The sequence below is a fragment of the Haliotis cracherodii genome, unplaced genomic scaffold (assembly GCF_022045235.1).
Source record: "Haliotis cracherodii isolate W230 unplaced genomic scaffold, xgHalCrac1.p SCAF_2, whole genome shotgun sequence".
NCBI lineage: Eukaryota > Metazoa > Mollusca > Gastropoda > Lepetellida > Haliotidae > Haliotis > Haliotis cracherodii.
Genome location: NW_027266275.1, coordinates 74,150,869 through 74,167,215, shown reverse-complemented (window position 1 = coordinate 74,167,215; position 16,347 = coordinate 74,150,869). Strand labels below are relative to the sequence as shown.

General features: G+C 39.7%; 1 protein-coding gene across 2 annotated transcripts in view; it reads left to right on the top strand.

Annotated features, from left to right (window-relative positions):
• Positions 1-16,347, top strand: part of LOC139468509 (neuronal acetylcholine receptor subunit alpha-10-like) — a 201,594-nt gene that overhangs the window by 120,366 nt on the left and 64,881 nt on the right. For both annotated transcript variants that reach the window (XM_071250502.1, XM_071250501.1), the window contains one exon: positions 7,645-7,859. In XM_071250502.1, the coding sequence (XP_071106603.1) occupies positions 7,645-7,859 (215 nt within the window). The remainder of the gene's footprint in view (positions 1-7,644; positions 7,860-16,347) is intronic.

Below are 16,347 nucleotides of genomic sequence, written 5' to 3'. Positions count from 1 at the left end.
ATTTGGGGATGGACGGTGCGGATCCGAGGTCTATTTAAAATAATAATAATAATAATAATAATAATAATAATAATAATAATAATAATAATAATAATAATAATAATAATGACGACGACGACGACGATATACTACAGAGTTAGTTGTACTATGTTTTAACATCGCATTGCCTCGTGTTCCCAGTGCATGTTTCATTGTTTACAAGATGTTTTTGTTTGTTGACAATGCAGGATTCAATGTTACCAACCCATTTCACAGGTTTGTGAATGTAGTTTGTATTTTTGACAGCGTAGTTTTAGTAGCTCACAATGTATGTACTTGATGAACAGTTCAACTGTGAGGTTCAGATGAAATTAAACTTTCTCGACAATGCAGTTTCGGTTGTTGCAAGTTTTTACAATGAAGTATATTCTTACTAGATAATTATCTTCTAGCAAGCATCTATCCACGGATGAAGTGACAGAGATCAGGGTATTGAAGTCCATAGCTTTCTGTTTTTTCCGTTCTCCCCGATCCAGAGTCATGTCCACCCTTGATGTCGGACATCCGCTAGCTCGTAAATAATACTATAACTAATCTGCGCTTGGATTCATATATGCTCCGCACTATGTGAAATGGTGTGAGTATGACGTAGGGTTGTATATAGGTAACAACATAGTTACTGATACATGAAGGCATATGTAACAGTGAGACATTTAGACAATAATCATCGAACTTGGAGACTTCACGGACTATCTGTGCCGAGGTGTAAACCACGAGTCTTTAGTGAGAGACTTCAAGCATTCATTAACAAGGGACCGATAATCAGTAATTTCGAATGAACTGGACTATATATTAATCATTGTCATCATGCAAATGAACGAAAGCGCATGAAATGTCTTTCATGTCTAATGTCTAACCTATACAAAACGTCACCGATGACAGCTTATTGCTACAAGCACGTGACGCCGTGAGCAATGGATGACATCATAGTGTATTGTCTGAACCATGAAACAATGGGATGTCATATTGCTGCTTCATGTGATTCCTTGTGATTCGCTAGAATGCACTTAATGTCCGAATATATCCGAAAGTTATCACACTCGGCCATTCCACCCTTGTCGGTAATAGTCACTCATATACCTCCCATGTGTTAGTTTGAGTATTTATTCCATCACTGATAATATACAATGCTATTTAGTTTAACCTCAGTTATATGAACCACCAAACGTGTCCATGAAATGAATATAGATCTAATGGCTACAAACCGTGTTGGTACAATGGGAACGCTGGGATGTATTTGATCTATCTTAACAATGAAGACATATGTTGGCTTATAGCAGTGTGTACCTGCTCACACTGGTTGTTACGTCACGTCTGTAGGCGAGGCTGTTGTCGTTGCATGTTGACGGAATAGGTACCACGGCTCTGCCTAATTGGATATGTTAATTATTCAGTCAGTTCCATCTAACTTGATGTGATGAGGTGCAACTGTTTATCAACGTCTGTGATCACAGAATCAGGTCATTAAGTGCACCAACCATGTGATTATTGTAACCAGTCAGTAACCATGGTCATCCTTTATGTTCTTGACTGATATCATCTTGCCCACAGATGTCCTGGCAGAGAAGCTATGTAGACGCATCTGTTGCTCGGTCTTCCTCCTCTGGGATTCGGTTCTCTGTCCCTTCATCCTCTTCTCCTCTTCATCTGTTATTTTATGTCAGCCTCTTTCCTTCTTCCTCTTCTTTGCTGCTTTTTCTCACACACCTCCCAACCTCCTTTCACAGCCTGTTTTCTATTACCTCGTTCATCGTCTTTAATGTCCGCTTTCTCTCGTTCGATCCTGTTTCCATTTCTCTATTCAGCTCTGTTCAAATAGTTATATCTAAATGTGTGTATTTAACATGACGAAAGCCTTTTTACCAGGATAATAGCACCCCTTCACACTCAGCACTGATTTCTTCCTTGCTCCCTTCTATTGGGAGAGTTCTTAATCTCCATCGCATGCTTCCACACACGCGCTTCCTACCATGGGCGATTATCCTACACACTTGGCACTTCTCAGGGGCTTCCAGTCCGGTGGACTTTCTGGCACACTTTGCACTACTCGAGAGCTTTCCACCCCCAGTGACTACGTTGTACGCTGACCGCTTCTCTAGGACTTGCCACACCTGGCAACAACCATATTTACAAGTGGCATACGTCATTAGACTGTACAAAGAGAATGAATGGTATTCTATTGTGAATGATTCTTGCTAGTCATTTTTAAGACACTTTCAGTGTTATGGCCTATACTGTATGGATGCTTGTATGTTTATGGACATGTTTATAATCATGCCTGTCGTTCGGAAACAGGCATGGACGAGTCACAGTTTCTCTGTACTAAACTGTTTGTAAGCTGATCCGTAGAAAGTTCATTGCTATATTTTCCCTATGGAACCATTTGCCCGAGCCAGACAGATTTCTGATCTGACAATAAATAAGAATGGAAGGTTAAAATGTGTGGCCGGGTTGACTTGGCCATCGCTTAATGTGATCGAGGTCACAACTCTGTCCAGACGTCTTTAACACACTCCGCTCAGTGCGCCATTCCTGCACCAAGACGATTGTTTTTTGGTTGTGTTTCCACACGTTGCTCAGTCGGGTATTGTATTGTTGCCTTGTCACACAATCATCTCAGTCAACCTACATACACACGCACACACGCACACACGCACACACACACCGACAACCCCCACCAACACAAACTTCTTAACATCTGGCTGGTAGTTTTATTCCCGTACCACCCCATTCTCTTCACATCCAACTTGTTTTATTGCCAGATGCGTCTCATTCTTTTTCTCCCCTATCTTTTTGTCATCTTTTCACACAGTCATCTAAGAATTTTTCCCATCAGTCGGTTGTTTTATCGTCCTCGTTTTGCACAATCGTCTCAATCCCTCTAAAACCCTCTCCACTTGGCAGTTATATTGTCGCCTTCTCCGCATGCTTCTATGTTCTCCCCAGCTCTGTCAAGCCACCTTTTTGTCGTTTTTCTATCCTCATTTTCTCGTTCCTTTTCTCCCCATCTCTATCCAGTTGGTTGTTTTATTGCCTTCTTTTCACCTCTGCCACTCAGTCCCTCCTCCCCTTTCTCCCTCATATCGGTTGTTTTATTGTCGTCTTTTCACAAATGCGTCAGTTCGTTTTTCGCCCTCGCTGTCACGTCGTGATTTTTTGGTCGTCTCTTCGCGCCATCATCTCAGACCTCTTCTCCTCTTTTTGCCCAGTCGGTTGTTTTACTGTCGTCTTTTCACAAATGCCTTTCTGTCCCTCTTCCCCTCTCTCCGTCATGTCTGTTGTTTTATTGTCGTCTTTTCACACATGCGTCTCAGTTACTCTGCAGATAATGGCCCCATGTTATAACCAGAGTCAGCCACCATGATACCAGGGACTTTAGTCTCTTCAGAATTCATCTTGTCCTCAACAGCGCACGAGGCTGCTCACTAAAGTAGAGGAAGATCGAACTGTTAATTGCCCATCGATCGGGGCGACAGACGGGAGTTTTTTTAGTGACTGGAGAAGTGTTTTGAATCCGCGAGTGATCCTCTGCCAACAGGAGAACTTAATCACTGATCTTCAGGGCAGGTTCCCTTCCCGTCTGTGCACTGGCGTGGACACCCGACACCGCTGCGGCAGCTCGGGGTATCCCACCATCATCCTTGGCAAATTTACACTCCACCAAATCATTAAAGAAAGATGGAGCGAGCAATGGCTGCCGGAGTGTATGTTTACTCTGGGACAGTCAAACGCACCCCATTTGCACATGGCAAAACCAAAGCGATTAAAAAGCAGTTGGTATTTTCGGCTTTGGTCTCTGGCGGTAGGATTTCTGATTGAAGCTGGATTATGCCCATCGTGGTGTTGAAGGGACCGTGTCCTTCTTCCTCCGAATTACCCCAGTAATTAAGACCCCGATTCCCTGTTTAAGACATTGATAGGACTAAAGACTTGCTAATATTTCCAATTCCTGCTTCTGTTTGCTGCCGGCATCTTTACCAGACGGAAAGTAGCCCAGCCAACGTAGGGAACACAGACCACGTGACCTTCATGTTTGGATTCGAATCAGATCCTCGTTCCGTGAAACTAGGCAGTCATTTTTCTCAGGGTTCCATTGAAGTTAAAGCATGAGATCAACTTTAGACTGATCTGGCTGTGGTGAATGAAAGCATGGATGCTTAGGTGGAATAGTGTAGATATAATAGACATCCAATATGGTAATCCCCAATACACGTGGCAACCACAAATAGAATCAAAGTTCAACTTTTTCGCATTTGTGTCATTTATGACGTGGGTAACTTTGATGCGGGTTATTGTGACAAGTCGGAGAAGTAAATGAAATTGTAAAGAGGAGATTGATGTTTTCCAGTAATATTAATGAGTTAGGGTTGTTTGTAGCAAGCTCCTTCGCAGAATTGATTGGACAGTTAAACTCGGGATATTCTGGGATGCATCTCATCACAGAGTAATCATTATGCTTCTTACAGCCGCCATATTAGCTCGTGTTATTTCTTCCTGGTAGTATTTGCACCTCCACAGTGCTGTACGAGAGAGATTAACAGGCCTGATAAATGAAAACCAAATTTGAACTGGCATCCTACCAAAATAGCCGTGTGTCAGTCAGGTGCCCGAGACGCCATTATAAGTGGATTAGGAACAACAAAGAGTCAAGCTGAGATTTAGGCTCTGCTTGCCACAATGTCGTATGAGTGGCCCTTTAACTCAATACTTGGCGTCTGTAAATACCACATCGTCCACTCTCTCAACTTGCCTCCTCGGAGAGCTCGTGTAGAAAGCCAGCCATTGGACACTTCTTTCCACCAAAGTTAAACAGGCATCGAATACTGAAATGAAGCGCACTTGAATGTGCATTGGGTATTTGTTTGAAGATAGATTATTCACAAGAAAAGAATGTGTTAGTGTTTGGTTGGCTTTATCAGGATTTTCAAGATATTATTAATGCAGCTTGATCAATAACCGTTTCTGTTTCATTCCGTGAGAACACCCTGTGTGTTTTTGGTAAACATTGCACTTCACTGAAAAGAACATGTAGCTACATACAATAATAGAGCGTCAAATGAAAGATGACGAGGATTGCATGCCTGAACAGGTTTTTTCACTTCCAACCCAAACCCCTTGGCTTGATCCAGTGTAGCAAACCAACAGTGACTCATAAACTGTTTGATGTAGACCTTTGTACCACGGTTGTCCTGTGGATACAGTGGTCCCAAAGTTCTTGAAATACAGATAAGAGAGAGGTCCCTTTCGAGTTCGGCCAAGCCAAAATTACCGGCACCTAAGACATATAGCTGACGTGATAGTCCTGAGAGGCATTAGTGTTGCCGGCATCCTCTGGAGGCACAGACGCCGTGACAGAGGCTGTGCAAGCAATGTGATTAATGATGCCATTGTTTCAACGTCTAAGACTTCATCCACCGAGATAAATCAGATAGCTAGAAACGAAGAGGGTTAGATGGTGTACTAAAGAGCTACAAATGCCGACAAGTTGACCTCCACCATCCTCAAGAGGTGTGCGTTGCTCTGTCTTCCAGCTATGGTAGGCGGGATGTAGCCAGGCGCTAATGGCTCGCTTTGATGTTACACTCATGCATTTATCTTTTGTCTTTCTTTTGTTCTCACAAGATAGGGTCGGGAGTAATACTACTGGAATTCTCTTTCGTGACCAACAGCGGTAAAAAGTAATAATGCTGGATACAATGAGCTTGCAAATGTCCTTACCATTTTTTCTAAACACAAAATTGTGCATCTTAAGTCAGAAGGTTCTACTAGTTGTAAAGCTTTTATTTCCTGTATTAACAAACATCAACAGTTCCACTAATACCAACATCAAAGTAACTTGTAATATATCCCGTTTTACAAGCTGTATTTCCCGATTTCCCTACTTTCCACGAGACGTCTAATGCATCTGTGTTTGTTAAGGCAAATTAAGGTTAGCGTGAAGCTTACTGGCTACTCGACCTCTGGTGACTCTGCGACTGGACTCCATCTACAGTTAATAAAAAAGATTGTACCTCTTCTTCTGACGTCTGTAACATTCGTGTGTAACATTCATCTCATGTAATAGAGTAACTGGACTCAATTTCGATAATATAGCTCCCATGTCTGACTCCACTGCCACCTCCTCTCTCCACCGCGTTCATTTCTGACTACCACCCCCCCCCCCCCCTCCCCACACACACACACACACACCATCCGTTCCCACTCTTCAACACGCATCCATGCCTGACTACACCCTCCCTTCCTACTCTTGAACACGTGTCCATGTCTGACTGCACCCCGTAACCCCATCCGCTCCCACTCTTCAAGACGTGTCCATGCCTGACTGCACCCTCCCTTCCTACTCTTGAACACGTGTCCATGTCTGACTGCACCCCCTAACCCCATCCGCTCCCACTCTTCAAGACGTGTCCATGCCTGACTACACCCTCCCTTCCTACTCTTGAACACGTGTCCATGTCTGACTGCACCCCCTACCCCCATCCGCTCCAATTCTTCAAGACGTGTCCATGCCTGACTACACCCTCCCTTCCTACTCTTGAACACGTGTCCATGTCTGACTACACCCCTATCCGCTCCAACTCTTCAACACGTGTCCATGTCTGACTCCCCCGGCTTCCCCTCCATCCCCCTCCATCCGCCGCTCTTCAACACGTGTCCATCCCTGACTACACCCCCCACCCCCACCCCCACCCCCAGCCTGCAATGTCCCCATCCCTTTAACACCGCCACCAAAGAGACACGTAATTCTCTGAGGTAGGATGTTTCTTTCGGCGCAACTACTAATACTGGCTCAACACAGCACCACTGCTTTGTTAAGAACGTTACGTAATGTTTTACATCCTGGAAGCCATCGCCGGTTCAGGATAGCGTCGTATATTATTTTTGCCCCTTCTGATTCAGACTCCATGAAGCCGGTTCAGGAACACCATTGTGTATTGTTTTACCCCTTACGATTCAGACTCCATGAAGCCGGTTCAGGAACACCATTGTGTATTGTTTTACCCCTTCTGATTCAGACTCCATGAAGCCGGTTCAGGAACACCATTGTGTATTGTTTTTACCCCTTCTGATTCAGACTCCATGAAGCCGGTTCAGGAACACCATTGTGTATTGTTTTTACCCCTTATGATTCAGACTCCATGAAGTCGGTTCAGGAACACCATTGTGTATTGTTTTTACCCCTTCTGATTCAGACTCCATGAAGCCGGTTCAGGAACACCATCGTGTATTGTTTTTACCCCTTCTGATTCAGACTCCACGAAGTCGGTTCAGGAACACCATTGTGTATTGTTTTACCCCTTCTGATTCAGACTCCATGAAGTCGGTTCAGGAACACCATCGTGTATTGTTTTTACCCCTTATGATTCAGACTCCATGAAGTCGGTTCAGGAACACCATAGTGTATTGTTTTTACCCCTTATGATTCAGACTCCATGAAGTTGGTTCAGGAACAGCATAGTGTGTTGTTTTTACCCCTTCTGATTCAGACTCCATGAAGTCGTTTCGGGAACACCATCGTGTATTGTTTTTACCCCTTCTGATTCAGACTCCAGGAAGTCGGTTCAGGAACACCAGTGTGTATTGTTTTTACCCCTTCTGATTCAGACTCCAACTCCGACATGGAATCAGTGAAGATCGCCTCGAAGGAGAAGCAGCTTGTGAAGAAGCTACTGGACATCTACAAGAAACAGGGCAAAGAAGGGCGGCCGGTTGTCAACACCTCCGACAGCATCCACGTCCTCTTCGGCCTCTCGCTCATCCAGATCCTCGACGTTGATGAAAAGAACCAGATATTGAAGACAAACATATGGTATCAATACGTAAGTATACACGCTGTCTTCTTCATGTGTCTGTGATAACGATGATCTGCTTGTCCTGGATAGTATCCTTATGTCTGAGCTTAGATGCTAATGAATGTGTCGGTGTCCCACCTAGACTATGAATCACCTTCATGTTTTTGTAGCTGGTATTTGCTGATTCGCAACCATAACCATATATATGAAACAATATAGTTACCAGTTTGTCCTTCAAAGTAAAGTAACTATGTTATCAGTTATTCAATTATTTGTGTTTCTATTGTCATATTCGCGTATGTTCGTGATCTTCCACAATAGTGGCTGTATCTTCATATTCCATTGTATTTGTGACATCTGTATATTACCCGATTGTGGTGATGTCTGTATTTGTGACATCTGTATATTACCCGATTGTGGTGATGTCTGTATTTGTGACATCTGTATATTACCCGATTCTGGTGATGTCTGTATTTGTGACATCTGTATATTACCCGATTGTGGTGATGTCTGTATTTGTGACATCTGTATATTTCCCTATTGTGGTGATGTCTGTATTTGTGACATCTGTATATTACCCGATTGTGGTGATGTCTGTATTTGTGACATCTGTATATTACCCGATTGTGGTGATGTCTGTATTTGTGACATCTGTATATTACCCGATTGTGGTGATGTCTGTATTTGTGACATCTGTATATTTCCCTATTGTGGTGATGTCTGTATTTGTGACATCTGTATATTACCCGATTGTGGTGATGTCTGTATTTGTGATATCTGTATATTACCCGATTGTGGTGATGTCTGTATTTGTGACATCTGTATATTACCCGATTGTGGTGATGTCAGTATTTGTGACATCTGTATATTACCCGATTGTGGTGATGTCTGTATTTGTGACATCTGTATATTTCCCGATTGTGGTGATGTCTGTATTTGTGACATCTGTATATTACCCGATTGTGGTGATGTCTGTATTTGTGACATCTGTATATTACCCGATTGTGGTGAAATCTGTGCGTTTTCATTTTGTTTTGGCTTAATCTGTATAGTCCTTAATAATTGTAATATATGAATATTTCCGGACAGCGGTTTCATGTATAGTACTTATTAGTGTATGTTTAAGTGTATTTTCCAACATATAAGCTAAATTTGTTTATTTATTTGTTTATTCCATGTTTAAGTGTATTTCCAACATATTGGCTAAATTTGTTTATTTATTTGTTTATTCCGTAAACAATGGCTTTTATAGCTGACGGTGGTCTATTACTTTTGATAAAATCAGTGGTGAAACGTACGTTGCGTGAACGTGATGAGACTGATATGCGTTTCCTGACGGTTGTGATGTCTGCGATGTACATTCTCAACACATAATTGACCCCTCAAAACTGAATACCAGTAGACTTGTAGCGGATGATCTGAATAGTATGCTTCCAGGGAGGACCGTTTGCTATCCTGAGAACAATACTTCCAAAGGATACCATTCTCTATCCTAAATAGTATGCTACAAAGGAATACTGTTTCCCTATTGAATACTCTTCTTCCAGGAGAGACTGTGCTCTGTCCTAAAATTGCAATTCAAAGGAATACTCTGTACCAATTTATACTCTTCTCTCTGTAAAATGGTACCATTTCACCAACATTGAATAAAAGAATTAAATTTCCAAACGTTTCCAAATTTGGGTAAAATGTATAATATTATGTATTTTAGACGAAACAGAGGTTTTCATAAGCATTAGAAACTGATTTAAATATAATCTAATGCGGACCTAATCCGGAAATATTCTTGAAACGTTTCGAATCATGCCATACATTAACTGTTTGGTCAAGACTTTGTCTTCCCGTGGTTTAGGGTAGTTGTATTATAGGTAGAACTTCAGACAGAGATATCGTTGTGAGAAGCGATGCCTTCCCTCGCTGATGTTATTCTCAGATCCTGTGCCCTGGGGCTGCTTCACTGTTTCTTCTGGGAATACATTCAGCTCAGCTATCCTGAGCCACAGTCAGTTCACTAGATTATACTGTCTCGAGTTATGTGAATGAGCCCCAGCCCGAGGCTCTGACAGCAAGCCTCTATCTCGGACTGATATGGTGATTACTGGAGCTCTATGTATTTCTTTACATTGTTATGATAACATAAGAACGGGGGTTGTCATGGTAATTCATTTTTTTACAACACATTGTCTCCTTGATTCATAATTATACACTCAAGCTGACACTGTCTCCGTAATTCATAATTATACACTCAAGCGGATATTGTCTCCGTGTTGCATAATTTTACAAAGGGACAGACATTTTGTCTCCGTGATTCATAATTTCACCCATTGACAGACATTGTCTCCGTGATTAATAATTTCACCCATTGACAGACATTGTCTTCGTGATTCATAAATTTACACGGGGACAGACATTGATTCATAAGTTCACCCAGGGAGAGATGTGGTCTCCGTGATTCAAAACTGTACACAAGGAAAGACAATGTCCCCGTGTTTTTTTTTATATAAAGAAAGATTTTGATTAATATATTTTCATAGGGACAGACATTGTCTCCTTGATTCGTAATTCTACACAGGGACGGACATTGATTCATATATTTTTCGTAGGGACCGACATTGTTTTCTGTGATTCATAATTTCACCCAGGGACAGACATTGATTCATATTTTTTTTCATAGGGACAGACATTGTCTCCGTGTGATACATAATTTTACACAGATACAGACATTAATTCATATCTTTTATACGTTCAGACATTGTCTCCGTGATTCATAATTTTACACACGGAACGTCATGTTAATATAAATGTTCACACGTGAGACAGTGTCATATACTAGATGATAACTTATGTAAATTGGATGATCAATATACACCTGTAATTATCGTTATGCAATCAAACGGCACACATTCATTGGTCAGTGTAGGTTTTTGCAGTGAAGTGATATAAATATCGTGTTTACCTTCAATGAATGAGAAATTGTCTCCTTGAATCTTAGAAGCCTTAAATATCCCCAGACTATGTGATATTGTCGTGTGGCTGTGTTAACAATGTGATTAGGGATTTCTAGTGTATTTTTTATTGCGATAGTTAAAACACTTTTTCAACGTATAGGACACGCCCATTGCAATAGTATTGTGGTAGTTTTCTGAATATAGCACTAGATTTTCTTACATTAGTCGACATGAACACACAGCCAGACACGTAACCGTACTCCTAGCGTCAACATATCCCTCTGGACATTGTTAAAGACTTACAAGGACCCCGAAGTAAGAGATGCACCTCTAATCATTGACTGATATTAATTTGTTAAATATCATTTACTGAAAGGACACCCACGCGTTCAAGACATGTGTATTTTGATTACAACTTATGGGCTAGTAAATGACGACACTATGTCATTTTCCTGCGTCTATCTATAATATCAATAGTTAAGCAGGGCATCGATGTTAACTATTATTTCAACAGGTCAATGACGTATTGCCATCGGGTCATGGACAATTTCTATGCTTCGACAGTTCGGTCAATCTTTACTGCCCTAACTGTCATTAGTGCCGTTATCGTATCTCTATCACGTGAAATAAACCAAACAACAGAAGTTTTACTGCGTTGGTTGAATTATTCCAGTAATATCACGGCGGGGGGCACCAGAAATGTCAAAGAGACACTCACTTAACGCTCTATGCAAAAATAATATTCCACAACTATACGGCAAGGGCGACAAATGGGGGCATTATTGCTTTTGTAGTGATATTAATAGTTCAAACTACTGTTGTGAAGCTATTGCAATAGTGTTACACTTGCTTGGGATAGTTTATATTCTTACATATAATATAAACCCCTCTGCATTATTCAACATATTCACTCGTCTCTTATCGCCTTGGTTCAGAAGCAATTGTTTGGGTATTACAGGAGGTAACTAATTAATTTCACTCATCTGAATAAATACTGCAGTTTTCAAACAAGGTTACCATGATATATTTTGAATCACCCCTGAAGGAACGATTTATGATTAACGATTTTTTCACATTAACAGTGTAGCACAGGATTGATGTTAACTATTCATATCGATATTTCTTGTACTTGTCGATATATTATGTCATTGACATTTAATTGATAGTTCTATTGATATATATATACATACCCTACTTGAAGGGAGCTGGGATTTTGTTTTGAAAAAACAATTTCTTCCAGAGAAAAATGGAAAAAAAAATATCTTTAGGATTTACCAAACAAATATGTTTTTTTCACTGAAAATGAATGATGTCCTGAAAGAATGTGTTATCATATTTTTTTCTTTCTTTTTCTTCTTCTTCCTTTTTTCACTTTTAGTTAAAAGTATTTACTTTATAGTATTTACTATTCTTAACTCTAGCCTCCAGCAATTCTATGAAGATAACAATGTAATTGACGAAGTACAGGCTGGAGTCAGACCCAACTTTCCCCACTAACAATAATAAGTTAAATCTACTTGCTATGATACAGAAATATACAGGCAGGAAGAAGGGACGATTAAAAGCCTTTGACACTTTTAGACATAATATATTGTTTGCAAGCATGAAAGATGTTGGAATAAGTGGCATGTTTTATAATATACTTTCATCAATTTACTCAAGCTAATGTGTCGGTGTGAGGAATACAAATGGTTTTGCGAGCTACTGTCCATGCATCATTTGCACACGGCAAGGATGTATTATGAGGTCACAAGCATTCATTATATTCACACACAAAACTTTTACAGATATTGGAAGATTATGGAGGGAAATAGTTTTTTTTATATTTCAAAGGATTTTTAAGATGCATGGGTCATCATGTTTGCTCATGTTGTCTCCCTTGTGTCAGACTCCATCTTACGACTACAAAATAAATTAATAAATGGTTTGGAATTTTTTGGCTGGAATGAAAATAAATTTGAAAATAACTAAAGTGTGGGTGATTTGAAAATGGACATAGAAAAAGGTGAAAATATTGAGGTTGTTTTATTCTATAGATATCTTGGTGTGACGTTTAGTCCTTAATTGATTTGGACACAGGCTCAAACTTGTCAAGCTGTGCAGAGCACTAATGCTGTGATGGCCCATTAACGGGATATCAGAAAACGGTTGGGGATATACCGTGCAAGGAACTATTCACCATTTTGGATACTATGATCGCTTCTATTTTGTGTTATGGTGTTGAGATCTTGGGAATAACTTGCTGCACAATTATTGAAGATATGAAAATTAACTGTGTAAATTTGGTAAAGACAAATGCAATAGTATGGCCCTTGGAGAATGTGGTGGAGCTCCTCTGTGATCAACTTACATGACACGAGCTGTGATATACTGGTCCCGGTTGAATCACCGGATAGACTTCCATACCAGTGCTATAACATGTTAACTTATATGGATGGTAATAAAACCTACTTTTTATGCAAATTTGTGAATGGGGGTTATTACCCTTTACGCGAACACCTGGTGTCATCACTGATTTTCAGTGGTCCATTCATATAATTTTCCACACATATTTTGCCCTTTACGCCAATTTGAACGTGTTTCGTGGATAATCTAGACTAGTTATTTCTAACATTTGTTTTAAAGAAGTGGCAAACATGTATGTGTTAAAGAAGTGAAAAACATGTATGTGTTAAAGAAGTGACAAACATGTATGTGTTATTGAAGTGACAAACATGTATATGTTAAAGAAGTGACAAACATGTATGTGTTAAAGAAGTGACAAACAAGTATGTGTTATAGAAGTGACAAAAATGTATGTGTTATTGAAGTGACAAACATGTATATGTTATAGAAGTGACAAACATGTGTATGTTAAAGAAATGACAAACATGTATGTGTTAAAGAAGTGACAAACATGTATGTGTTAAAGAAGTGACAAACATGTATGCATTATAGAAGTGACAAACATGTATGTGTTAAAGAAGTGACAAACATGTATGTGTTAAAGAAGTGACAAACATGTATGTATTATAGAAGTGACAAACATGTATGTAATATAGAAGTGACAAACATGTATGTGTTATAGAAGTGACAAACATGTATGTGTTATAGAAGTGACAAACATGTATGTGTTAAAGAAGTGACAAACATGTATGTGTTATAGAAGTGACAAACATGTATGTGTTAAAGAAGTGACAAAAATGTATGCGTTATAGAAGCGACAAACATGTGTGCGTTATAGAAGTGATAAACATGTATGTGTTATTGAAGTGACAAACATGTATGTGTTATAGAAGTGACAAACATGTATGTGTTATAGAAGTGACAAACATGTATGTGTTAAAGAAGAAGTGACAAACATGTATGTGTTAAAGAAGTGACAAACATGTATGTGTTAAAGAAGTGACAAACATGTATGTGTTAAAGAAGTGACAAACATGTATGTGTTATAGAAGTGACAAACATGTATGTGTTATAGAAGTGACAAACATGTATATGTTATAAAAGAGACAAGCATGTGTATGTTAAAGAAGTGACAAACATGTATGTGTTAAAGAAGTGACAAACATGTATGTGTTAAAGAAGTGACAAACAGGTATGTATTATAGAAGTGACAAACATGTATGTGTTATAGAAGTGACAAACATGTATGTGTTATTGAAGTGACAAACATGTATGTGTTATTGAAGTGACAAACATGTATGCGTTATAGAAGCAACAAACATGTATGTGTTATAGAAGTGACAAACATGTATGTGATATAGAGAAGTGACAAACATGTATGTGTTATTGAAGTGAAAAATATGTATGTGTTAAAGAAGTGACAAACATGTATGTGTTATTGAAGTGCAAACAAAAATACCAGGCCCCCTCGCTCAACAATGTTTCATGATTGGTCCCGTAAGAAACGTGTCGTTTCGTGTGTAGGGGTCAAAGCAGGGGAATTTGGCTTACGCTTCAGATATATCTTTAATAATGGTCAAATAACCTATTCCCTTCTTCTGATTTACACACCTGGGCCCACTTGCAAAAAGCGATCTTAGCGCTAAGATGATCGTAACTCCCATACTTTAACATAGGCTTACAATAGTCTTAGCGCTTAGATCGCTTTGTGCAAGTGGCTCCAGAACTAGAAATTATGAGACCAATGGAACCGCCTCTTCTGTTTTATATTCAGATCTATGCATAAAACTTCAGAATGATAAGATACCTATCCACACGACTGTAAAGCAACTTTCCAAGTGTCAACATTCCTTTTCTGTCGACCTCTTTTCAAGCAGCCCCAGGCTTTGTTGTCTACATTTTAGAAATGTCGTGGCACAATCGAGAAAGGTCATTCTACGAAGATTTCAAAGTGCATCACTCGAATCTTGCTCAATTATGTTTTGGTCAGGGTTGCAACATACAGCATTCAATGCCTTGGTAGTGGAGGGCATTTCCTAAATTACACGTCAGTCAAACTTATTTCCGATGCAAAAACTGTATTTTGACTTGCCTTTGCATGTGTTTGTGATGGGTGCAACCCGTCGGGCAGGATACTCCAACCTTTTCGCGAACACGTTGTATCATCACTATTTGATAGCGATTTACAAACATGCTCATAATTTAGTCGGAATCATGCAATGGACACTGATTTTAGTAGATATTTCCCATGATTATGGAAAGGGTTTTCTTGCTGTTACATTTTTACCACATGAGACGAGAGTGATGGGAATAAGGAGGTAATATGTATCACCGTCTGTCATCTTGAATATCAGCATCCAAAATATGTACCATGTCACAAGCAGTAAAATCAGGGCAATACATCAACAATACGATTACCATTGACAGTATTCAACTGATGGTCACGAAGTGACGGACTCACTCTCTCACTCAGAATGGGAACGAATTGTTCTATTGAGTAATTATTACAATCATGCGTTTGTCACAAAACGAATAATTGAATAAACTAAATGTCAGTTTTATATCTATCTGACACTGGTAAGCCCACTTTGGCACATTCATGAACTTTCCAAGTCTGATAAACAAGGTCGGTGCACCGAGTGTACGTAAATTAAACAATCAAGTCGGGTTGATGTTGTGCACAAAAGAATTCCATATGTATTATTTCCAAATGACAATAAGAGAAAACCCCGAGGACCCCAATCAATACTTACCTCTCTTTCAAATTCTATGATTAGATATGCACAGTTTGCAAATTCTTTGAATCCTAGCCAAAACACACTGTTAATGACTCAAAGAACACTTTACATTGTACGACTCTCGAAATGCCAAAATTTTCTTTATGGTAAGAAATGAAGAGCTTCTATAACCACACATTTCTCTTGTTAACATATGTTTTACCCAAGGGAGACGATCATGTGATCATTTTTTTAATTTGACCTAAAATTATGTTTTATCGCTTTCAAGCAGTCGAAACAATGCCCTGAGGCTTAATATACACCAACATTTATGAGGCCGTTCACGGAATAGAATCTCTGCTTCCGCTGTAACTCTTAGCAGCAAAAAACTCTTAAAGACCGTGTTTAACTCCGTGTTAAGACTCCCTCGTATGCGTCATCGCTAAGTAGGGGGATTAGTTTACT